A 27,535-nucleotide genomic window follows, 5' to 3' on the forward strand; every position below is an offset into this window, starting at 1 on the left:
ACAGAGCACAGCCCCTAAAAATACACCCTCTCTGCAGCTACAGAACACAGCCCCTAAAAATACACCCTCTCCGCATTTACAGAGCACAGTCCATAAAAATACACCCTCTCCGCCATTACAGAGCACAGTCCGTAAAAATACACCCTCTCCGCATTTACAGAGCACAGCCCCTAAAAATACACCCTCTCCGCATTTACAGAGCAGTCCGTAAAAATACACCCTCTCCATCTTTACAGAGCACAGCCTCTAAAAATACACCCTCTTCGCATTTACAGAGCACAGCCCCTAAAAATACACCCTCTCCGCCTTTACAGAGCACAGCCCCTAAAAATACACCGTCTCCGCATTTACAGAGCACAGCCCCTAAAAATACACTCTCTGCATTTACAGAGCACAGCCCCTAAAAATACACCCTCTCCGCAGTTACAGAGCACAGACCCTAAAAATACACCCTCTCCGCCTTTACAGAGCACAGCCCCTAAAAATACACCGTCTCCGCATTTACAGAGCACAGCCCCTAAAAATACACTCTCTGCATTTACAGAGCACAGCCCCTAAAAATACACCCTCTTCGCATTTACAGAGCACAGCCCCTAAAAATACACCCTCTCCACATTTACAGAGCACAGCCCCTAAAAATACACCCTCTCCACATTTACAGAGCACAGCCCCTAAAAATACACCCTCTCCGCATTTACAGAGCACAGCCCCTAAAAATACACCCTCTCCGCAGTTACTGAGCACAGCCCCTAAAAATACACCCTCTCCACATTTACAGAGCACAGCCCCTAAAAATACACCCTCTCCACATTTACAGAGCACAGCCCCTAAAAATACACCCTCTCCGCATTTACAGAGCACAGCCCCTAAAAATACACCCTCTCCACATTTACAGAGCACAGCCCCTAAAAATACACCCTCTGCATTTACTGAGCACAGCCCCTAAAAATACACCCTCTCCGCATTTACAGAGCACAGCCCCTAAAAATACACCCTTTCCGCATTTACAGAGCACAGCCCCTAAAAATACACCCTCTCCGCAGCTACAGAGCACAGCCCCTAAAAATACACCCTCTCCGCATTTACAGAGCACAGCCCCTAAAAATACACCCTCTCCACATTTATAGAGCAGAGCCCCTAAAAATACACCCTCTCCACATTTACAGAACACAGACCCTAAAAATACACCCTCTCCGCTGTTACAGAGCACAGCCCCTAAAAATACACCCTCTCCGCAGTTACAGAGCGAAGCCCCTAAAAATACACCCTCTCAGCAGTTACAGAGCACAGCCCCTAAAAATACACCCTCTCTGCAGTTACAGAGCACAGCCCCTAAAAATACACCCTCTCCACCCTTTATCTTATTTCAATCATCTCCAATATGAATTTCATTTTTGCACCAGTGCATTTACTCTGACCTTCACAAGTGGCATCATTATTCTGCCCAACTTCACCCATCAGCTGAGCTATAATATTTCTCCTCTCCTCTATGCACTGTGACAGAAATCTTGGCACACGTGCGTAAATTCAGGTGTATGACACTCACTTCAGAATATTCAAGATTGAAACATCTATTTTCATATAATATGGGGCTGATACAGAGTTGAATGTGCCTCGGCCGTAATTGCTTTCCCTTCACTGAGTGCATGAAACTAAAAGATTATATTCATCCATATGCAGCAGACTTGTACTTATCTCTGTGACCGGACCTTCCCAATCTGTGATTTTGTATTCATCATCACCAGCCCTATCACTGGTGCAAACAATATATATGAAAACAGCTGTAAATATGCATACACAAAACTCTGCGTAGCCCACGATTCCAGACAGTATGCCCTCGCTAATCTTAGCCTACATGCAAATACCCCATTACTGCCCATTTAACCCCTTCAGCTATACATGGAGTTGCAAGTAAGTTGCATTGCCCGAAGTTGCATATGCTAGGCCTGGACCATGCACTGTGTTAGATACATTAGCAGAACTTTACTTTGCATCACCTCTTATGTGTTTCATAAGGTTTGTGTTATTTAGTGCTGTGTGTCAATATATTGTTGGAGATGGACAGTTTTGTGCATAATAATTGTCTTCACTGTGTATGTAATTTGATGCAGGGTGTGCCCTTGTTCACAGGTTCCTGGAAATAAAATGTCTGTTGCTAACCTGGCAACTATATTCGGTCCAAACTTGCTACAAAATGAGAGCGGCTTGGTGTGTGAAAAGCAAAGCTTCCAGGAAAGTGCCTCACAGATCAAAGTGACAGAGACGCTAATACAGTATCATCAACATTTGTACATGGTGAGTATAACATACTGCTGTCATTCACCTTACACATTCACTTTCTACTGTACAGACAACAGACTACCTTGTACATGGTGAGTATAACATACTGCTGTCATTCACCTTACACATTCACTATCTACTGTACAGACAACAGACTACCTTGCATGCAGAAGCAACAGCCACTGAGATCATGTATAGTACTAGCAACTGTAGTTGTGTTGGCATTGCACCACTGAAATCATGTACAGTACTAGCAACTGTAGTTGTGTTGGCATTGCACCACTGAAATCATGTACAGTACTAGCAACAGTACTTGTGTTGGCATTGCACCACTGAAATCATGTACAGTACTAGCAACAGTACTTGTGTTGGCATTGCACCACTGAAATCATGTACAGTACTAGCAACAGTAGTTGTGTTGGCATTGCATCACTGAGATCATGTACAGTACTAGCAACTGTAGTTGTGTTGGCATTGCACCACTGAAATCATGTACAGTACTAGCAACAGTAGTTGTGTTGGCATTGCACCACTGAAATCATGTACAGTACTAGCAACAGTAGTTGTGTTGGCATTGCACCACTGAAATCATGTACAGTACTAGTAACAGTAGTTGTGTTGGCATTGCACCACTGAAATCATGTACAGTACTAGTAACAGTAGTTGTGTTGGCATTGCACCACTGAAATCATGTACAGTACTAGCAACTGTAGTTGTGTTGGCATTGCACCACTGAAATCATGTACAGTACTAGTAACAGTAGTGGTGTTGGCATTGCACCATTGAAATCATGTACAGTACTAGCAACTGTAGTTGTGTTGGCATTGCACCACTGAAATCATGTACAGTACTAGCAACAGTCGTTGTGTTGGCATTGCACCACTGAAATATATGTATTTTTATCACCAGCCATGAAACTAAGGAGAAATGTTACAAAAACAGAAAAATAAAAGATCAACTATTCAGCTATCTACACAAAAAATCTGGTGTTCTCCAGACATGGCAATAAGAGCAACAGCATATGTAGCTTAAAGGGTCAATGCTTGTACCACCCTGCCTCATATGTGGCAATTGTAAAATTGTTGAGAAACATATGTGACAATACGTAACTTCCCCTTGTCACATGAGCTCCCCCATCATTCAAGAAATGCAGGGGAGCTACACTTGCCTGGCCACTGCAGCAAAGAGTCCATCAATAATATAATATCAATACTGCCCTATATAGTAGGCAGACTATATGCCTACTATATGGCCCAGGACAAAGGCAGCAGAGAAAAGAGTGGGAGGGGGATATGGTGAGGGGGAGAGTGAATGGAAAGTGGAAGAGAGATGGATGGGGGAAAACAGGTAAAGAGAGATAGGGAAAGGTGGGGAGAGGCAGATAAGGGAGAGGACAGGAGGGAAGAGAGACAGAAAGAATGGGGAATAGGGGGCAGACATGGAAAGGGGTGAGGGGTACAGAGAAAGGGAAAAATAAACAAAAAGGCAACGTTGCCCACAACAGCTAATGACCCACCATGCAAGCTCACTACTCCAGCTGTTACTGCAGGAAAATGAGAGGCAGGGGAGAGGGGAGGAAGAGACCAATAATGGCATAATAAAAACACAGAAACAAAAACTAGAGAGACGAGGAATAGAGGGAGACTGGAGAAATAGGGGAAGATGGGAGGTATCAGGGGTATAGCCTACAGCTTATATAGTATCCATAACCTCAATAATTACATTACATAATAGACACACTTTGTATGTTTTTAAATAAAGTGATATTTTTTAATAGTCCAAAATAATGGACTATAATATAATAAAATACTAAAATAAATAAAATAATATATACAGTACATCTATCCCAATATGGTATATAGGCCCTCATTCAGAGCCGTTCGCTATTTGTGGTCGCTCGTTTAAAAACAAGGGGTGGCTATTCAAATGATCCGTACGCACATTGCAGTCTGTTCACACCTCTAAGTCTGAACGAGCGAGCAAAACATACGCTCGTTTATTTGTTAAAAACGCCCCCTGGCCGTTCGCATCCTACGTCATGTCCGCTATTTATTAGATTAATCGAGTACATCGACCAGCGTATGAACTGCTCGCTATTCTTGTGGTTGGTGTTTGCTACCACAAATTTGCGAGCAGTTCTGGCTATAAAATAACCCAGTGACGTGGTCAATGACGCTGCTGTTTTAAATATACACACCCATAAAACGCCCGTTTTGACCTTTAAGCACGCCTGCGTTCGGATCTCCACTCCCCATTTTCAAGCACCTTCCCCTGTTACCACCCACATACGCCTCATTCTGTCACTCAAAATAGCAGGCCCTCGCTATATTGCGTACCAACGATTTTCGGCCGCACTGACTGGTTCGCGCATGCGTACTAAAAACCGTACGCATGCGCAGATGTGCAAACATCGCTCGGAACGAGCGTACTGCCGCTAACGAGCGGCTCTGAATGAGGGCCATAGTTTTTAGACTACTATAAATTGTCATATACAGTATATAATAGTGGGCTGTTCACTGCACAGTGAGGGATTGAACTGTCTGAGTGTAATGAGAAGTGTAAGAATTATATATACAGCTTAGTATAAAAGGTTGTGCTAGTGAGCAAGGTACAGTAGTTACAGGTGAGTTACGTGTTGTGTGGTGGAGGTGGGTAAGGAAGACTAGGCAAAAGGAAACATATTTCTAAAGTACTTACTGTATTTGATGACTATTGTTTTTTTCACTGTTTTTCATGTTTATTACACTACTACTGATTATGGGTATTACCCCCAACTCCACTGTAGTGCACCACCTGCTGTCCGCAGCAATACCACTTCTTCTAACCTACAGCTGACACTTTTGTCACTCTCACAATTCATTGCTATATCAGCATGGACCCACCACATTACCACTAGAGAGGTAATAGCACCCGTTCTGCACCACATACATTATTACTCCACTGATTACCATACCAAGGGGCATAATCATTAAACGCTCTATGGTCAGATCACTCCACACACTCATGCCACACCGCACACACTCCAACTTATCTAAAAATAACGAAGCAGAGACATAGCATTGGGTGAAACTTGGGTCAGCTTTTTATTAAAACTCAAAAACTATAGACCTATTTAGTAACGCCTAAATCTTGTACCATCTAACTATTTTAGCATGAATTTTACTCTCTAAATATCTAAGGCAAAAATGGTGGCGGGGGCTTGAATGGCCTAACAGAAAACAACATGCTTAATATATAGTAAGAAAAATAACAAAAACTGCAGGCCTGAACAGCCCGGCAGAAAAGGGAACTTCGGGACCAACTGCCCCCTTTTTCCTTGCAACTCGCATGGTGCCCAGGCCTTCTGCCCTACCATGCGGGGTTAACAACATTTGGAGCCCCCGTGCATCCTAGGGGGACCGCAGCCACCTGGACCGGTGGTGCTGACTGCGCCCTCAAGTCCGCCCCATCCGCACGGGCAACTCCACAGAAATTAAGGAAAATATCCACCCTGCTAAACTTACTAACAAGGGTCATTCAAGACCTGCCACACAACATAAGCTGACATACCTAAAATATTCCTAGAACCATAGGGAGGGAGGGTGGGCAATCTCCAGAAGAAAAGAGAGGGAAATAACTATACTTTCCCACAATACCCCCTGTGACAGGCTCCACCCCTAACCCAACTGATAATCTACTGGTTTATAACCACAGACCCAAGCACCACCCCCACCCACTGCTTGCTTTCTGTGTAACAGAGTGTGTCACGTGACAGACCAGAGGTTTATGACACTCCAGTCATACAGGGATGACCTCCATGTTCTTTCTGATTAAAATGTTCTAAGCAAAATTAGCGTATTTCTGCCTATTTGCAGATTTCAAGATGCATTTCTTATGACCAGTGATTTTTTTACCATGAATAAAGGTACAGTACACAAATAATTGAAGATGTTTAGTAGCTTCCACACTCTGGACATGTCTTCAGATACTGTATAATTTCTGATATTGTTTCACTGATGTCTTCCTGGCTCTGAAAAAAGTTGAGAGAATTAAAAATTATATGAAAAAGAAAAAGGTACCAGTACTTTGTACCATTAAGTAAGAACAGTAAAAAAGAACCTCTTATTTGCACTTTTGTTTTAAACCATTAATTATATTTGCAACAAACACATTCACTATTACTGTAGGCATCAATTAAACTGAAAGAACCTCTCTAATACAGCAGAAACAACTTCCAATCTGAAGTAATCTGCAGGGGAGCATATAGTAGGTGTGCTCCCACTGTTCTGTGCAGGTGCAAATTCACGCTATGCTAATTGGCATAGTCCTCACTCTGCATAAGCCCCAAAGGCACCACTTTCTAACCAATAAAGATATATATATATCATGTAATTATATTTTATTATTATAGTAGTTGCAAACTGTTGTGAAACCCAAATTGCTAATTTGGCACTACATGAAATACCATCCAGGGGCAGCAAAGCAAGCAGTAAGCAGACAAATGGGATGGAAGACTCCTCATGTTGCCAGTGGACTACTGACTGCAGCAGTCCAGAGGCAACTTCTTTTAATCCACGCATCACTACATTCAAATATTTAAGAGAACATTGCACTTAGGGCCTGATTCAGAGCCGCTCGCTCGATGTGTATGCAAATTACGTAGGCAGTGCTCTCACATAGCAATGCACTAGCACGCCCAGTATTTCTTAGAGAGCGATCACATAGTGTATGCAGACACACACCAGCCTGTTTTAACACGCCCACTTGTGCACGTCATGTCCAGGAAGTGTATGCAATCATCGGTACATCGGGTAACATCCGATGCGATCGCAGCACTTGAGGTTGACCATACCCTGCTGCAAGCACTGCGATCACTTCAGTGTAAAAACAAGCCAGGTGACGTGTACTGTGATGCTGTCTAATTGTGCACACCTCTAAAACGCTGTTGAGTTGCTCAGACACGCCTGCGTTTGCACCTCCACTCCCCCGTTTTTAATGGCCAGCCAGTGTTACCACCTACAAACGGCTTCTCCTGTCACTCACTCTGCTGGGCTGTCTATGTGCAGCGAGCGAACGCATTGTGAACTTTCGCTAAGGTTTGTGCATGCACACTGCGATGCATACGCATGCACACAATGCATACAACCTGCATACCATCGGCAGGAGCGAGAGTATGCATCTTAGCGAGCGGGTCTGAATGAGCTCCACCTGCGACATGCCCTCAGAACACTTATCTTATGTGCAGGGATGTAGGGAGGGCGGTCCCACTGGAGCGCGAGCTCCAGGCACCTTAGATGCCAGAGGGAGCCCTGAAGTCGCCTTTCTGCTGCTCTAGTGAGAGACTCCGTCGTCAGAGGAGCTTGTGCTGAGCCCTGATTGGTGGAGCTCAGCACATGTTCATCTGACCCCAGCAGGGGGCAGGGCTACAGCAGCATGTCGACGAGGAAGAAGCTGCAGGGTCCACATTAAGGTGAGAGAAGTACCCCAGTTATGTCTATCACCTTCCCTGCCTGTATGTGTGACCCTTTCTGTCTGTGTGTTTGTATGTATGTGACCCTGCCTGTATGTGTGTGTATGTATGTATGAATGTGTGACCCTGCCTGTATGTGTATGTATGTATATGTGTATTTATGTGTGACCCTGCCCCTATGCGTGTATGTATAAATGTATGTATGTGTGACCCTGCCTGCCTGTATGTATGTATGAATGTGTGACCCTGCCTGTATGCGTGTATGTATGTATGAATATATGTGTGACCCAGTCTGCCTGTTTGTATGTATGTATGTATGTATGTATGTATGTATGTTAGGGGTGTGCACCGGCCACTTTTCGTGTTTTGTGTTTTGGTTTTGGATCTGGATCTTTCTTCGTGTTTTGGATCTGGATTGGTTTTGCCAAAACCACCCTTCCATGTTTTGGGTTCTGGGTTTTGTGTTTTGCATCTGTATTTTTTTTTAAAAAAGCATAAAAACAGCTAAAATCACAGAATTTGTGGGTTTTTCAGCTCCTATGCTATTAATAACCTAAATAACCTTAATTTCCACTCATTTCCAGTGTATTCTGTACACCTCACAATAGTGTTTTTATGTCCAAAAGGTTGCACCGAGGTAGCTGGATGACTATGCTAAGTGACATGAGTGGGCGGTACAAACACATGGTCCATCTAGGAGTGACACTGCAGTGACAGACAGGATGGCAGTTTGAAAAACTAGGCCCCAAACAGTACATAATTCAAAGAAAAAAAAGAGGTGCAAGATGGAATTGTCCTTGGGCCCTCCCACCCACCCTTATGTTGTATAAACAGGACATGCACACTTTAACAAACCAATCATTTCAGCGCCAGGGTCTGCCACACGACTGTGGCTGAAATGATTGGTTCGTTTGGGCCCCCACAAAACAAGCTGGAAATTAATCTGTCCCTGCACAAGCTGGCTCTACGGAGGCAAGATGTCGTCCTCATCCACCGATTCCTCACCCTCTTCAGTGTTGAGTACATCCTCATCCTCACAGAGTATTAATTCGTCCCTGCTGGAATCCACAACCACAGGTCCCTCTGTACGCTCTGGAGGCTGGTCTCCCTGGAAGAGTTGATAATTCATTTTATGAACATCATCTTCTCCACATTTTGTGGAAGCAACCTCCTATGCCTTTCGCTGACAAGGTTCCCGGCTGCACTAAACACTCTTTCGGAGTACACACTGAAACTCAGGTAAAATAGAGCCAGTTTTTACAGGGATCTCCAAATTGCCTCTTTTTCCTGCCAGTACAGGTACGGACTGTCTGACATGCCTACTTGGATGCTGTCACCAATTGTAATCCTTTAACAGACAGACGCATGCTTGTCGCTGCTGCTTTGAGGATGCAGTGGGGCTACAGCCCACACAATTCACAAAGACAGAAAAAAAAGAATTTTTTATTTTTTGTGGAGCGCACTTTGAGGGTTACACCACCCTTTAACAGACAGACGCACGCTTGTCGCTGCTGCTTTGAGGATGCAGGTGGAATCTAGATGGGATTTGGAACCGGGGACACACTACCTCCATCAATTGTCTAAATCCACTGCACTAATGGCGGATACCGGACGCACGTCTAACACCAACATAGCAGCCAAGGCCTCAGTTATACGTTTTGCTTCAGGATGACTGCTGTCGTACTTCATCCTCCTCGCTAAGGACTGTTGGAGGGTCAATTGTTTAGTAAAAGTAGTGGTGTTCCTACTTCCTCTCTGGGATGATGAACAACTCCCAGCAGCAGCAACAGCACTAGGAGGAAGTGGTTCTTGATCTTTCCCTATTTTATTTTTATCGGAGAAAGTTTGGTCCTCCATTTATGTTATATTGATATATACGTGCGGCTAAGGCGCACACAAACACAGAAAATATTTTTTTATTTTTGTTGAAGACTAGTGCACTTTGGGGGTTACAGCACCCTTTAACGGACAAGCCAGCCGGCCCTTTACTTATGGGACACAGGCGCACGCTTGGCGCGGCTCCTTTGTTGATGCACGTGCAGCCACAGTGCACTCAATTCACAAACACAGAAAAAATATTTATTTTTTGCACTTGGGGGGAGCACCCCTGATGGACAGAGCAACCCCTGGACAACACTACAGCACCCCTTTAGGACTGGGACACTGCACAGGACTTTGGAGTGGACACAGCCCCTACGGACAAATGACTGCACAACACAGTCCAGCCAGCCCCTATGGACTTTGGAGGAGTGGACACAGCCCCTATGGACAACAGCAGCACAGCGCAACACTACAATACACTACACAGCCCAGCCAGCCCTAACTCCCACCCTCCCTCTTCACTGTCCACAGCCGAGTGAGAAAATGGCGCAGACGCGGGTACCTTATATAGGATCCAAAACCTGCGAGACTCGGAAGGCGGGATGATGACGTTTTGCCTCGATTTCAGATCCGAGTCAGGCGGGAAAAGTCGAGCCTGACTCGGATCGGCCTCGGATTGGGGGGGCTCGGGGGGGTTCGGATTTCAGAAATCCGAACCCGCTCACCCCTATATATATATATATATATATATATATATATATATATATATACACACACACACAGCGGTTATATTATATGTAGCTCACACTTTTTTGGGGGAGGAGGAGGGACGTGGTAGCACGCTCGTGCTCCGGGCACCCTGGCCACATGCTACACCTCTGCTTATGTGCAAATACCCCGCTGCTGCCCATTTACAGCCATTTAGCTGCAAGTGAAGATAATGGTGAGATGCACATACTGTATCTCTGATTCGCCTGTAGGTGCTCATAGTACTTTATGCCCGACCTGGACACACACTGTGCACAAAATCTCAGCATTCTCTCACAAAATGGACTTGTGTGTAGCTCTGATTACGGCCCATTGTGCATACTACACTTGTGAATGTAGTGATCAGTACACAGGCACAGCCGTATAATCATTACATTCTTTACTAATTATGAAAATAATCAGAGATTGAGTTAATATTTTATCTTTTCATAAAATCAGCTGTTAAGCTTTACAATGCAAATATTCTACATAGACAACAATGATGGCCAAAATGTGAGACTCGCTTTGCCTGACAGCAGCTGCAGGTGGTGCTTTCCATCATTGCAGAATAACCCTACCGAACCCGCCCAAAAAGTATATTTTATTTGTTATCTCATGTACTACCTCCCCTCCTCCATTATTTAATAACATTTATACATCACATCCTTAGTAATAACTTGCTTTCACTTGCCCCTTAACACAAATCCATGTATTCTTAATATGCAGTCCTTCTTTTCCTCTGTAGGTACCTTCTCATACACATGGTGACATAATAATGAGCTTGCTGCAAACGGACCCAGAAGTTGTAGACTATGTATTACGCCGAAACTCTTCATTCTCTCAGTAAGTGACCATTTATGTGTATATGAGAAAACCTAATGCAAAAATATTGTACTTCTTTTAAAGTCTTTATTGTTGTATATAAACTAAAATAAAAAAGGCCTCGAAAATTACTGCACTATGGACCTGATTCAGACCCGGTCGCTAAGGAGCGATCGCTCACTGCCGGGCGATTGTTGCTCCAGTGTGCATGGGTATAATTTGCAGTGCGCGTGCGCTAGCCAGTCTCAGCGATGGGGAATCGTGCGCTTGTAGCACACAGACTGCCGCTACTTTGTGTGACAGATAGTGACGTTTGTTGGTGGTAACAGGGGAAGGTGCTTGTAAACGGGGGTGTGGTGTTGCGAACACAGGCGTATCAGGCCAACAAAACGCTGTTTAAAGGGCGTTCATAATTAGCAAAGTAGCGTCATTGTACACGTCACCTGCATATATTTCAGCCAGCACTGATCGCAGTGCTTGCAGCGGGGTAGGGCTACCTCAAGGGCTGCGAGCAGCTCCGATGCCTCTCGATGTTACCGATTAATAAAACAATTCCAGGAGATGACATGTGTTGCGAGGGGAAAGGGGGCGTCTTAATACACTTACGAGCGCTCAGTGCCGTAGCTCGCTAAGACATAGAGGGCATCTTTACACCACGCAGTGCGAGCATTTCATTTCAATATCTGGCCCCTTTTTGCCAGCGAGCGGCCGCATCTTGCGAGCAAATATGAATGAGCTCCTATGCGTATAGCAAAAACAAGTGTGATTATTAGATGTTCAACATTTTAGTCCACTAAGACAAAGATAAGCATTATATAGGGTGTCTCACTCGCTATTGGCCCCAAAGTTTTTTTAAGTAATTTACATAATTTTGTGAAATCTAACATAGCCCCACCTCGTATCTGTGTGTTATGCCAATATGAACCCGTACACAACTGAACGAGTAATTATTGTCCAGACATACTGGAAAACTGATTCAGCAAGGAACGCACCGGAGAGAACGCACGCACTCAGCCGATGTTTTAGCTCAGTGCATGCGTATGCATTGCAGTGCGCGTGCGTGAACTAGTTATTGCAATGAGTACTCAGTGTGCAGAGGCAATCCAGACCCAGAGAAATGCGATTGATAGGAAGCAGGGCTGCCATCAGAAATAGTGGGGCCCGGGACTGCCAAAATAGGCAGGGCAGGGCCCCCCAAAGTATGGAAACTTAATACCCACCCCCAGGTGATCCCGCCCTGTGTGGCCGCACCGGCCGCATACCCCTGCATATCGGTATATACAACTGCACATGCAGCATATGTGCCTAGTACACACACATATTATAGTATATATACACACACACACACGTACGTACGTACGTACGTGTGTGTGTGTGTGTATATGCGCACACACACACATATATATATATATATATATATATACACAGACACACACCCACATATATATATATATATACACAGTACACATGCACAAAAATAAACATACATACTATATATATATATATATATATATATATATATACATACATACACACACACACACTATTCTCTCCAGCCCTGCGCAGTGTTCTTGCAGACCCAGCGAGGAAGCATATAAATCTTACCCCGGGCCTTTGCTCCAGGTCCAGGTCCAGCAGGCTGGTGATGGCGCGGCTCCTCTCCTCTTCATTAGAGCGCGGTGACGTAATGACGTCACGTGCGCCGGATAAGGGGCCCAGCGCCTGCCATGAACGGGAGGCCTGTCTGCCTCTTCTGACGATGTACAATAAACTTACATCGGCAGAAGGGGCGGACAAGCACCTCGTTCGCAGCGGGCAGCAGGCTCCCTTGGGGACCATGAAGCAGGGGTGGGTTAGGTGGTCCCATTCATCCAAAGTAGCAGCGGCGGCGGGCGGTTGGTAGGAGCCAGCCGGGCCCCCTTTTTTTGTCGGAGTGTCCAGGCCCAGGACAGTAGTCCCGACAGTCCCCCCCTGATGGCGGCCCTGACAGGAAGTGCCGTTTTGTGGGGGAGGATCTGCAAGGAGTGCCTGTGCGTTTGGATGGTGTTTTAGAGGCATGCATAATTAAGTCCTTGCAGCGACGGCTGTAGCCTAAGGTCTAGTTGCACGCAGGAAGCGGCACACATCCTGTGTGGAGTCAGGTCGACCACTAATATGCTAATGTGTTTCGATTGTTCTCGATGTTACCGATGTTTCCGCTGTCTTGCGTGGTATAACAGAACACATGTTAAGGGAAGCGGGAGGTCTTGTGTTTTGCTAGGCATCTGCTTATTCTGCGTACGTGTGCATTTATTAGCGTATACTCGCAGCGGATGGGTGCGTGCGTCTGCATCCGTGCGTTCCTTGCTGAATCAGGCCCTGAGTTGATAAAGGTTCATATCGGCACATAACACACAGACACGATGAATGTGGATGCCTCAGTACACAACACCACTGTCAGAAGCAGGAATACCTACTGACTAGCAGTGGCGGAGTTGGGGTTGCAGCACAGTCCAGAATTCAAAAAGGGGAACCACATCAACTGCCATCCTCACTGCCATCCTCACTGGCAGTTGATGTGGCTCCCCTATTTGAATTTTGGATTGCGCTGCTGACTAGGGTGGTGCTGGACTGGATACTAATGGCGAACACTTTCAACACTTGCTATGACTTCCTCATGTTTCTCATAGACCAAGTTATGTCTTTGTCTAATTTCACTAAAGTAAAATTTGGGGGCCAAAAGTGGGTAAAACACCTGTATGATTTGGAATCGGTATGATTTACCGCTGGATCCATGCCCGGCGGTTGGAATCTCAACAGCGGCATCCCGGCAGAGGAGGAGATCCCGATCGTCCAAGGTAAGTATTGTCTAACCTAATTCTATCCCCCCCAGTGCCTAACCTTAATCCTCCCTCTAAGCAGGCCCGCCAAGAGCCACGGCGGGCCCGGGTAACATGGGGCGTGGCCTAATTGCGGGAGGCATGTCCACGCCCCCTGCAGGAAAAAAAATAAAGCTTTTTAGCGCGAGGGGGGCGCTCCGAGCTCCCTCAGCCCGGCGCAAAGCCAGGGGGGGTGCGATCAGTGTGATCGCTCCCCCCCACAGGCATAGGAGACTGCTGTGGCTGCTGCTCAGCAGCCATGAGGGAGGGGGGGCTGCCAGGCCCTTCAGGAAGCCTGGGTCCGGGTAGTTTGTACCCGCTCCCACCCCCTCTCGGCGACCCTGCCTCTTAAGTGCCTAAACCTAACCCTCCGTTCCCCGCCGCCTACACCTAAGTCCCCGGGTGGGCGACTAACCCTAAGTCCCCCCTCGAGAACCCTAAACCTAACCCTCCCCCCCAGCGGCTATCCACGCTCGGCGCCTGGTGTCCCTTCGATTGGGATGCCGGACGCCGGTCTCCCTGCGTTGGTAGAATGACAGGTGTCTAGATTTAGATGCCTGTCATTTAACCCTCGCCGGGATTAAGCAGTCGAGAAGCTGGCTGTCGGGATTAGGTCCGTCGGCTTCCCGACTGCATACCGTATGATTTACATCCCTGGTTAAATTTTGATATCAGAAACACACAGACATGTGACATTGTCATGGGGGAGTAGGGTGTTTTAATGATTTAGAATCCAGAAAGTCTTGTTGATATCTCGGATGAGGGATATTTTTGGATCCTTACAATGTGACACACAGACTGGATTTGAACTTTTTTATGCATGTTTTTTGTTATATTATTATTATATACAGTATTGTTTTCAGTGTAATGCAAGATATTAGGTAAACATAGTACAATAGTGTGATTTTGTACTTCGTACTGTACAGGGTATTGGATGAAGCTGGTCCAAATAAACAAGAAGACCAACAGCAGTGGAGAAAGCATGTAGCATCTACTTTATTTCCTCACAGTTCTCTAGTAACACTAATGCAGCTACTGAGTACCAGAGGACCCACAGGTGAGAAATTTGAATACTGAAAAAGCAAAAGTTGGTGGAAGCCACCGGTAACCACATTTGCTTAATTTATGGGGTCTGTTTATTATACTGAGAAAAGTCCTTTATCTTGTGTTTTCACCAGAGAGAGGTTTTTCTTTCAACCTATTAAACGGTTAAACGGAGAAATCAGATTTCCCCAGTGGCCACCAAACTAGCTTGTTGCGTGCCCCCATCCACATAGACCTCTATGATCATGGAAGCTTAACGCAACTTATTAAACAATGTGAAGTTTTGTTTTTATCGGTGCTGGGTAATGCCATCAGTGACTCTTCGCTGGCAGCCGTGAAGGAGAAAAAACCTTTGCAGGGTTGCAGCGTTTTCAATAGATGTTCAAAAGATTGGTAAATTCAGGCACAGCTAAAATCTGTATTGCTGCAATAAGTGTCAAAACAGATTGATTGTTAGCACCAAATCTAAATACCCCTAAATGTTTATATGTTCATGCTTTTCCTTATCCCAGTGATATCTCCTGTGTTTGTTATGCTGATCTCTCATGATATTCCCTTGCAGGTTTTCAAGACGGTTCCTCTCTTTTATCTAAGCGTCGCCCATCTCGCTCTCAGGAGGATCTTACTGTGCTCTCCACTGCCGCACCTCATCGGTGTTTTTTGCCGGTTATGCCCCGATTTTTGCCACTGTTCACTTGGGGATCCTCCTGTCCTTTTCCATGAAACACTGTCACTCAGTCATATGTAACATCATCATCTTTATCATGAATAATACCCAATGAAAACATATATATATAGAATATTGGATGTTTCGGCACTCCTAAACAATAATAACATCTATGACCAATGCCCTCACTGTAGAAACATATAGCATCAATGTAGGGGCAGCACTAAGGTCCAAAAACAACACTCCTACAGCACAGCCGTGATCTGAAGTCAGTTATAAGCTGAACGTTGCTCGCAGGCTGCGCTTTTTGAGTGATTTATTTGGATCTGAGTGCTGCACCTCATTGCTGCATACATATAAATGTAGTCCAGTTGTTGGCACTCACGATTACAATTGCGCTTACTGTGCCTGGTGCCTTTCACAGTTCCCCAGCAGGGTTTTCATATACAGAGCAGAGGCAGCACTCAAGACCCAATGGCAGGCTGAACGGCGCAAGTAATAGATCTGACACATACATGTATCCCTGAAGGAAATGTGATTAACAATTGAAACATCTGATCTATTACCTCCTCTGTTCAGCCTGTCATTTGGTCTTGAGTGCCACCTCATATATATGTTTATATCTATCTTACCAGAACTCCACAGTAGTTATAAAAATCAAGATCCTGCCCTGGTACCCTCTAAGATATAGAAGTATCAAATGTAGTAGTGGATGACAGCGGAACTTTCAGGTCTCTCAATCAAGAATGCAAGTGACAGACTGTCAGTTCAACATTTCAGTCCAAACAGACTTTTAGGGGTAAATTTACTAAGATTAGAGATGGTACCTATTTTCAATGAGACTAATGTCGTTGGAACTCGCCAAAACTCGGTTGATTTAATCACTCTTTATCTCTCAAATTTACCAACAGGCGATTTGAGGCAAATCGAGTTGGCCGATGGTGAAGCAGAACGAGATATCTCTAGCGAGTATCTCGTTTTGCTGGAGATTACTCACCCGAGATTGCAGTGTTTTTCTCTCTGCAAATCTCTCCCGAGCTAGCAGCCTGCACATATCAGTGAGATATGTGCAAGCTGTTTGTGTGTTAGTCCTGTAAAAAAAAGGGTTAAATTCTTTAAAAAAATTACGTGGGGTCCCCCCCATAAGCCTAACCAGCCCCAGACTTGTCAGCCTGTCCTGGTACCTAAAATATCAGGGAACAAAACGAGTAGAGCTCCACCGTAATTTAGGTACCAGCACCAGGCTGCAGGGCAAATCCTGGTTTTAAATATAGGGGGAAAAAAATTGCATAGGGGTCCCCCTATATTTAAAACCAGCACCGAACCCAAAACGACCGGGGTGTAATGCCACAGCCAGGAAACCCTATTACCGGGTCTCAGGGCCAAAGCATTATCATCCCAAGCCACTCAGGCCAAGCCGGGGATCTCAGGGGAGGTGGAGACCCCCTAAAAAAGGGGTCCCCCTTTCCCAAAACCCCAGGCTTGGTCTGAAGCCCGGGCTGTGGGTGCGGGAGTAAAAGTGTTAAATTGAAGTAATCTATTGCATTTTACAGTGGAACTACAGGTGCCAGCATGCCTGGCCTTTGGCACTTGTGGAACTACAAGTGCCAGTAGGCAGCCGGCACCCTTACCCCCACTGTAAAATAAATAGTTAAATAAAGACACAACATACACACCCCAGATAGTACAGCATCGGCCGCACTACCCTAGCTATGGCCCTGTGTGTATATATATATATATATATATATATATATATATACACACACACACACACACACACACACATATACATATATACATACATACACACTAAGTTCTACTCTAAACTTAATTTACTTTAAATTCAGGGAATGTTAGTTCCAAAATGTTGCTATAATTTCTCAAGTCATATATATAGTCCTTATAAGGTGCGGTACTTCAAGCATAAATAAACACAACATGACATGGGAAAGGTGTAAGAGGATATAATAATGCGCTTCTTAGAGTGTGAGCGAGCCCACTGTGATATTGTGGTTACCCCTAAGTTGACCCCAGTATAAATGAGAGCAGAGAAAAAATGTATATCACAGTGCTTGGCGCTACTCTGCTAAACCAATTTGTATATAAACATAAGATAATATGTAATGAATTATACACATTCAAATTTATGCAGACATGAATCTGACATAAATAACTGAATTCCAGTATGTACCCAGAAACTGGACACTACTAGGATAAGTAGTAAGATCCACTGTATCACATTTAATAGAAAACATACAGATAAAAATGGGTAATTGGAATAAAACAATAGTATGTATAAAAATGTGTGACAGTAGGTGGATAATTCACTTAGGGGTTAGTAAAATTGTCCCAAAAGTCACGTGATAAAGTATAATGAGGAAGGATCGTACCAAATCTGGAGGTGAGGAACCACAGGTGTTGTAAAATACAAGGTGTTCCGGATGTACCCTGTATAGGTTCCTAAGCTTTCATCCAGAAAAGTTTCTTAGTCCATCCAGCAAATCTTCCTCCTAGTTGGGCACTGGTGGAACACGCTAATGTATTTCAAGGCTTGTGCTCCCCAGTGTGCATGTTTGTAGTTTATAGCTGTAGAAATTTAATTTTGCAGTCACTTCCGGTCTGGGAGAACGGAACCAGAAGTGAAGCGATATGTCTGCCGAGGCTGGATGTAAATATTCAGGTGCGGCTAGGTAATAGTTCCTTTTGTCCTGTGCTTCTCTATAATAGAAGAATGGGTTGCAGTAGCCTCTGAAGGATCCAGATAAGCGGTCCGAAAAGTCCATGACCAGAAGTGCTAGTTAGAAGCCACTTCCTGTCCGGGTGACAGAAACTGGAAATTATGTGGTGTGTCCCCGGCAAACTGATTAGAATCTGGCCTCGTTATAAGTTAGTTTGCTAGAGGTAAAAGCAATAGGTGGGAATGGTCTGTAGGTGGGTGATTGGGATCGTTGATGTCACAATTTTGTTGAATCGCATAACTGAGAGGCAAAGCCTGGAATTTCATCGCGGCCATGTTGTTGGTAAATTGTCTTATCTATTGTAGATCCATAGTTGATAACAGAGGTGATGTAATAATTCCATATGTTATAAAATATAATAAAATAAATATTAAAGATATCCTCCAATGAAAAATCTTTTCAATAAAAATCTTTTCCATAAAGGTAATGATGGAATTTTGACTCAGTAGATGAGGTAGCATAATGTTCATTTAGGGATCCACATAGAAAAGACAACAAATGTGCAATATAGAAATTAGTAAACAATTGCTTACTGTATGATGAAAATGTATTAAAATTGCTCATAGCAGTGGCGTAACTACCGTGGGCGCAGGGGGTGCGGCTGCTATGGGGCCCAGACCAACCCGGGGCTCGGCCCTCCCCCTGCACCTACGGTGCCAGGCCTCTGTCCGCGGCCCTTCGCTCCGCACCCTCCTCACTCCCCCATCACTCTCCTCACTACCCTCTACTCCACTTACATGCTCCGTGGTCGCCGCCCCCCCCGCTCCCTGGTTGCATCTTCCCTGTCAGCTCCGCCTCCGGCTCTCCCCATTGGCTGATACTGGGAGAAGGCGTGGTCACCTCCTCCCAGCATTAGTCATTGAGATGGAGCCGACCGGGAGAGAATGTTCGCCTGCCCTGCACAGCGCGACCATGGATCATGTAAGTCGGGGAATGAGGAGGGTGCGGGGGGGCCTCAGGCCAAGGGGGGTCCACGGGACAAGAGCGGGGGCTTTAGGCTGAGAGGGGGGCCTGTGAATTTTTTTGCTATGGGGCCTCTGTAGGTTTAGTTACGCCCCTGGCTCATAGGATGGTGAGGTTAAATCACAGAAACCATTTAATTTCGAAATCTTGATTAAACCAATGGGGGATAGAGTTTGTAATTTAAAGATGGTTCTCATTTCAGCTTTGGCTAGGTTACTTTTGGTGTTTCTATCACGCCATGTGGATTTGACATGTTGTAATCCCACAAAGTGATGATGAGTTCTAAAATGTGTGTGTGGTCAGTGCTTTTTAATGTTCCTCAGATGTTGCCCTAACTGGGTTTTCAAAGCTCTAGAAGTCCTTCCAAGATAGGACTTGCCGCAGGTGCACTCTACTAAATATACCACATTAGTGGTATTACATGTGATAAAATCTTTCATTTTAACATTGACATTATTTATGTTCACTTCTGTGTGTCGCACACCCTGCACCCATATTATCTAACTTACCTCTTTGAGGTCCCGCGTTGGGTCTCTCATCACTTCTCAAAACACCAGAAAATGGCTTCTGCGCCATTTCCATGGCATTCTGCGCATGTGCAGTAGACTCTGGGCACACACTAGTGCCCAGAGTATACTGATGCTGCGGTGGCTGGCCAGCCCCATCAGTCGGCTCCCGGCCACCGGGGTGAGAGGAGTGGGCCCGTGACGGGAGATGCACATGGGCCCCCTCCTCTCTAAAGATGCCCCTGTTTCCATTTACAATGCAAACATATTGGTAGTTTTAACTGGTAAAGCGCTTCTTACTAGATGGCTTTTTAGGTTAGCAGCTTTTTTTTATATGAAGTAAGGTTTCTTTGGGATAAGAAATGAAAAAAACAGCGCTATATGTGGATGAAGGTAATTACCAAATGGACAGTAGGTCGTAATAATGTTCAAATTTAATACAATAACCCTAAAAACACATGAAAATAAGCATGCACATAATCTAATAAAATAAATAAATGAATGTATAAAAAAGCCACATATTAGTGTGTATAGATCATATCTATTAAATCATTGGTGGATCCTCCTTCCAAAAGAGCACAGTCATATAGGCTAATAAAGTCAATAAGGACTTAAATATCCCTTTAGGTGAAAGAATTTACCGGTATCCAATAAGGGTTTGTATTTCCACAGTCCTTGGCAACATGCAGTGGCCAAATAAAGATGATAGTGGGGCTGTCGTCCTCTGGAAAGGAAATAGATCGCCAAAGTCAACAAGGGTTTCTTAAAGTCCAAAAGGTGGTGGTAGCCAATGGTGGAATGGAGTATCTCCAGGTGAAATATCAAGCTCAACGTGTTTCATTGGTCCAAAATTCATCCAGCTTCCTCAGGAGTTGCTCGTTGCATCGACGTTTCGGGGACTGCTACCCTGTCATCAAGACAAACATAAGTGAACAAGGTGATAGGAACATGCTTATATACTTACATAACAGGCCGCTCACCTATCTCCGGTCAGACACCGTCCCACAGCTGAGAGCTTCGTTTCCGGAAGACACTCAGACAGACCTGAGTGAATGACATGTACTAGCATACTAGGTCTTCCTCCTTGTTTGATCCACAATCATTTAACTCCTCTATTAAAACTTTCTCACGTATGTTAGAGGGATCAATTAAAGATAATATACCATTTGTTCATCATAATTTAAGCAAGGGTGAATCCTTCGCATTGAAAAATCTAGGAGCCAGACAAGATATAGTGATCAGGCGAGCCGACAAGAGGGACTCTATAGTGGTCATGGACCTTGATACTTATAAAGCTGAATGTATGCAGCTATTATCGGATGACAACACGTATGGGACACTTTCTAAAGACCCTACTGATCAATTTCAGCTGGAATTAGATGATCACCTCAACCACTAAAGGAAGTTTATTAACCAAATGTCCAGTGGTTCCCCTGCTCTACATTACACCTGAGTTCATTAAACTGCAAAGAGATCCCCTGGCAGACCCATCATCTTTGCCAGGGGTTCTCTGTGTGAACCTGTATCTGCGTATCTTGATGGACTCCTGCAACCAGTAATTCAAAATACTAGCACCTAACTCAAGGATACCAACTCTTTATTGAAAATGTTGTTAGAGATTGTTGTTGTACCTGATGATTTGGTCTTTGCCAGTATAGACATAACTAGTTTATATACGTGCATACCGAACGCAGACGACTTGTTGGCTGTTAAAAAATTAATAAGCAATAATGAAAAATATACAGGGCCTGACATTGATTTATTTTTGTTCAATTTCACTCTGACCTATATCTACTTCTTATATGATGGTAAAATTTTTTATTCAATGAGCTGGTTGTGCTATGGGCAGTCAGGTAGCACCCTCTTATGCAAATGTTTACATGCACATGGTGGAAATTGATTTATCTTTCAGAGACAGTAGCATTAAAGAACAATTTTTCAGATATTATCGTTATATCGATGCTATCATGCTAATATAGAAGGGTGGAGAGAATGATTTGAACAATATTATTACATCACATAATCAATCTTTCTGCCCAGCCAAACTAACAAGCACCATGAGCACTAGTGAAATACATTTTCTTGATTTCACTATAGGAAATTCTGATGGTTGCATTACCACTAAGCTATAAAACCAACAGACAGAAACACAATTTTAATATTTAATAGTTTCCATCCTAGAGCAACAGTCAATAGTTTGCCATATTCTCAACTGTTGCGTGTCGGTCACAATTCGAGTGATCCCATTGAAAAGGAATTACAATTGGATAATATGGTTCAAAAGTTTGTCAATAGGGGTTACCCCATTAAAGCTTTGTTGAAAGCCACGGCTAAAGCACTAGCATACAGTAGACATGAGTTACTGGCTTTGAACAATTGCAAAAAAAACAACTTTCCAACTATGGCCTATGGTGACCACAGATCCAGGACTCTCGTCTCTCAATAATTGTAAGCTTATGCCTAGTTACAAGAGAGGCCGTAGTATTAGAGACATAGTAGTTAAAGCTGACATCACAGGGATGAATGTCAACAATCGGTCTAATTTCCTGAGTAAAAGAGGTGGCAATCACCGCTGTTTGGGATGCATAACATGCAATTACCTCATTCCAGGTGATAAGTTCCCGCATCCCTACACAGGCAAAGTTTATTCCATAAAGAGGTCTTTGACCTGCACCTCAAAATTTGTGGTTTACCTTCTGTCTTCCCCCTGTGGCCTCCACTATGTGGACAAGACAGAAAGGCAATTTAAAGAGTGTATGGCTCAGCACAGGACAGCCATTAGAGCATCCCTGGTGTCAGGTAAAAGTGACCAAGAGGGTGCTAGGTATTTCGCACTGGCCAAGCACAACATGTCCAAGTTGCGATACAGAATGATTGATCAGGTGCCGTTTAAAATTAGAAGAGATAGATCCAAACAATTGTTTCAAATTGAGACCAAATGGATCTACATTCTTGATACAGTTAGCCCTGTTTTCTGTGAATTACACAGTTATATTGTTCATCCACCTATAGGTTCTCCTTATCGCTATGAATTTTTTTCATAATAACTAACATATATATGTTAATTTTATTTATTGCTGCATGTTGAGATTCTACACGGCATCTTCTGTTGTTTTGCTTTGTGGTAGATATATTTTCAGTATCATTCAGTATTTTAGGATTCTAATTCATATGTTTCTATACTATTGCTTATTGCCATACTGTGGTGATTCATATATATTTTTTATATTTCTTTCACTTTATTAGCTTATTTTGTTTTTCGGCCACTATTTATTTTGCATTCTTCTGTTGTACATTACGTGGAAATTTTATATATGTTTGCACAGCAGCATTTTATACTGTATCAATAAATGTTGTACATGTTACACATTAGGTAGTTATTTGCTACATTTGCACTTTGCAACACTTTGTATGTTGCATATGAATAAGTTTGAGGCTACACTATTAACAAAGCCCACAGAGATTTTGATGATCATTTACTTGTAATGTTTATAGTTTGTTCTAAGATTGTTTATTGTTGCCCTAGCAACGGCTGTGTGGCTGCAGTCCCCGAAACATCGATGAAATAAAAGACACCTTTTTACACCAATTGAAAGTCTTGCAGTGCCACCTTATTGTCTGCGGTATATGGAGGTTCTGATTACCCGTTTGGCACCTAAGCAATTTACGATTAGGCTAGCAGCAGCCTAGAGTGCTGGATACAGAGTCATATATATATACAGATCACATATCCACATTCTCCTCATTCTTAATCTAGACTCTGGGGTGCTACATACACAGCCATACTACTTATCAGTATAGCCACATAGAAGTAGAAAGTTAACGATGGCACTCTCCAAGTTTTGAAGCATTGAAATGTTTTACTTGATATTCACATAACCACCCAGTGAGAAGTGTTTGTTTTACATTGCACAGTCACTTCCCACAGGAAAATACTTCAGCAGGGATTGTGTTGATATTAACATCACATGTTTTAAGTACTTATTGCGTTGGTCAAGCGCGGCCACCTCCGGGCCGTTGCAGACTACCACCCAGTTAAAGTTGCCAGCGGCGTGGACATGTTGCAAATAATTGTGACCAAATGACTCACTTACCTGACACCCGTTGCAAGGCCAGTAGATGAGCACCAGCTGCTGCATTAGGCACTCCTGCATGTGTTCCACCCGGTTAAGCATGCCTGTCAGCATTTTCTCCACCCAGCTAAACACGCCGTCAGCGTGCGTTCCAACCGGCGTCTTCCGCCTATCACACTCTATGCTTTCCCCAGGAACAAGAGGCAACTCAAACAAGTTACGGTAAAAGCCAGCCAAGGTTGGGGTGCATGATCTATCATTAATTGCCACTAGGTGTCAGCACAATCTTATAAAGGCTACTATTATTATTATTATTATTATTATTAATAATAATAACAGTTATTTATATAGCGCACACATATTCCACAGTGCTTTACAGAGAGTATAACATTGTAGCGGGTTCTCTATGTGAGTAAATGGTCATAATACAGTGCTGTATCATAAACACAAAAATTATCACAATATTAATATTATTTAAAAAACTGAATCACTGTATAGAAGTAATTTACTCTTATTGAAAAAACAATGTCACACATGACTTTAGGGACTTCATCTGAAATGTCACTTATAGAAAACACTTCTAATTAATATTTTCATTAAGTCCTCTGGGTGCGAGCATCTTGAGCCTAAACATCCATTTTGCTTCTGTCTGTTAGAGATTTCTTTCCCTGTCACCACCCCGTATAGGCTTTGGTTTCCGATCAATGCATGTGGAATAGAATGTTTGTGATTCGGCATGTAGTCTCTAAAGCTCCTAGACGTCTTACACACGTGGTAGAGACCGGACGGACACATCAAGATGTAAATCACAAAACAGGACAAGCATGAAAGCCAATGTTTTATAGGAATTTTAACACCAGCAATCTTACCATTGCAGGTCATACAACCTATACAACGAAAGCAGCCCTTTACTGGCAACCATGTACAGCTTTTCTTATTACATTTTTCATCAGTTGCCGGAGAAGCTGCCTCTTTTAAAGGATACCAATAGGCGTGATGCTACTTGAAAGAGAGTCAGATCCATTCCAATCTAGGCAAATTTCTCTTAACAGATTTTGCCAACTAGGTGGCTTTAGTATTGAATTGGCTGGTAATGACCATTCTAGTATCAGTAGCATGTGTAGACGGCCTCATTTCTCGTCTATGAAGCTGACTGGGTCTCCTCAAATATCTATTTACTAGAGTATCCGCTCTCTTTAAAGTGAGAGCTCATCTCCTTCAATTGGACTTCTGCCAGATCATCTTCAGTGTTATTCTGCAACACTCTTATGAACTGAGAAACTGATACATTTTCAACCACTGCCTTGGGGTGATGACTATTAGCAAACAAAACAGTACAGATGGGCCCAGCTAGTTTGTTGCTCATTGCGCGACATTCAGGCTTCTGAGTCGCGCCTTGGAACTTTGCGTGATGGCTGTACTTTGGCGCACCATGGCGTTCTATAATGAAACAGAATCCACGGCATATGTAATACACTGCTTAACCGCTGTGTGGCGAGCAAGGCCGCCATCAAGGTGGACTATCGGTTCTGGCGTCCCGGGCCAGGACACACAGACAGAGAGCAGGGGCCCATCTGCTCCTGACATCTGGTGCCTACTCCTACCGCCCTGCGCCGTTCAATAAAGTGAGAGGGGGTGACCCTCCCACTCCTACCGGCGCCCGCTACAGACGCAATGCTCACTACTACCCCGCACCGTATAATAAAAGTGAGTGACAGGGGGCTGGCCACTCTGCCTCCTACCGCCGCACCGTCTCCAAACTCTGCGGGTGTGCAATAAAGTTTTTTTTTCTTTGTGAGCTGGTGTACCTGACGTCATGATGTCAAGGTGCTGAAAGAGAGGGGAACCGCGGCACATTGAGGACGGAGCAGCCAGGCCCAGAACAGATTAAGGAGGTAAGGAACTACCATGTGGATACGGGGGCTGGCTGGAGAGTGGAGACGAGAGGCTAAGTAGGGCAGGAGAGACAGACTGTGACTGGCTGGGGTTAGGGAAACACCGCAGGGCTAGAGAGATTTGAAAAACAAAATTTTTGTGGAGGAATAAGGCGGGGGTGGGGCCTGCCTATTTTGTCTGTCCTCGCCCCTTAATTTCTGACGGCAGCCCTGGTGGCGAGTGCTCCACTGATGAAATTTGTACTACTGAATACCATACTGTAGAAGTGGTTTCGATATCCCTTACAAGCGGGCCAATCAGGTTCACGCAGTGTATTTACATATTGCATGTCGCACAACCAATCTTTTTAATAATATCGCAGGAGTTCTTTGAACGGGAAGCAAATCAGTACACATACATAGTTACAGTAGTGTAACTGCCGTGTTCTTATGACGGTATAACCAATACTTTAACGAGACGCACGCACACCTTTCAATGAGACGGGATGAATTAGTATTCACTAATGGTGGGTTACTGTATGTGTTTACATGTACTAGTATAATATTTTGAAAGGTAGACATTTTTTATATTATTATCATTATAATAATGCTTCCCTCACTGCTCCCTCCATAATGCCGGCGGGTGGGTGGAGTGCACAAGAATTCAATAGATGGTTGTGAAAACCTTCTTGGACTAGTAGTAGAGCGTTGGTTTTAGATTGCCAAAGTACAGGGTTCAAATGCCACCACATCCCAATATTATTAGTCACGATTACTTTAGATTCATTCCTCTATATAATGTTATTTTTTTTATAAAGTACAGTGGTGGAGTGACTCCATCCGCACCAATCAAGTTTCAGACGCACATATGTGTTGAGGACCCGGAACTCAAACTCACCCTCAGTTTTAAATAAGACCACATGAGCTTATGTTCAATGATGTTGCAGTACTTTATAAACGGAACTACATTGCTCCACAACTCCCCCGCACCCTGCAATGACACACCCATACAGTCATCGAGTGCATGGGCTTGAGCGTCGGGTTTCAGACTCCTCCTCAACGTCAGGGGTTCAGCCGGGTCAGATGCTCTCACATGGGGTGGGTTTAAGTGCACCAATCGAGCTTTAGACGTACATATAGGTATTGGGGTTCAGAGATTCAAATGCAACCTCAGTTTTAAATTAGAGCACATGATTTCCTGTTCAATAATGTTGCAGTACTGTATTGATGACAATACTGTATGTACATAGCTCCACAACTCCCCCGCACCCTGCACTGACATGTGGCCATAGGGTTTCAGAAGCACTTTCAGCGTCATGGGTTCAGACGGGTCACACATTCCCACAAGTATTGGGGTTCAGGGACTCAAAGAGGTATCAGATGCCCCTACTGTATAGCGTGTTGGGAAAGAGGGGCATGTACAGCTTTTACTGAGGTCAATTGTCCCTAAACCATAACCCCAAAAAATTATCTTGCGTCGACCATTTTTTTTCTGTCAACCAATTTTGTGTCGACCATTTGACCAAACACTAACTGTGAAAAATACAGATACAGTACTAATGGAAAAAATAATCACGTGTCGACCATTTATGTGTCCACATTATGTCCAAACCGTAACCCTAAAAATAATAATAATGAAAGGATAATAATAATAATAATGTGTCGAAAATTTTTGTGTCCACATTTTGACCAA

General features: G+C 43.9%; 1 protein-coding gene across 1 annotated transcript in view; it reads left to right on the plus strand.

The window, feature by feature from the left end:
• The window catches only part of LOC148508677 (rho GTPase-activating protein 6-like), a 243,830-nt gene extending 225,069 nt beyond the window's left edge, over positions 1 to 18,761 (plus strand). Inside the window, exons 9-12 of the mRNA XM_088444291.1 lie at positions 2,131 to 2,295; positions 11,043 to 11,140; positions 14,904 to 15,034; positions 15,584 to 18,761. Coding sequence (XP_088300417.1) covers positions 2,131 to 2,295; positions 11,043 to 11,140; positions 14,904 to 15,034; positions 15,584 to 15,744 — 555 coding nt within the window. The 3' untranslated portion in view covers positions 15,745 to 18,761. The remainder of the gene's footprint in view (positions 1 to 2,130; positions 2,296 to 11,042; positions 11,141 to 14,903; positions 15,035 to 15,583) is intronic.
• The last annotated feature ends 8,774 nt before the right edge of the window (positions 18,762 to 27,535 follow it).

The sequence above is a fragment of the Taudactylus pleione genome, unplaced genomic scaffold (genome assembly GCF_031769625.1).
Source record: "Taudactylus pleione unplaced genomic scaffold, aTauple2 ptg000352l, whole genome shotgun sequence".
Lineage (NCBI taxonomy): Eukaryota > Metazoa > Chordata > Amphibia > Anura > Myobatrachidae > Taudactylus > Taudactylus pleione.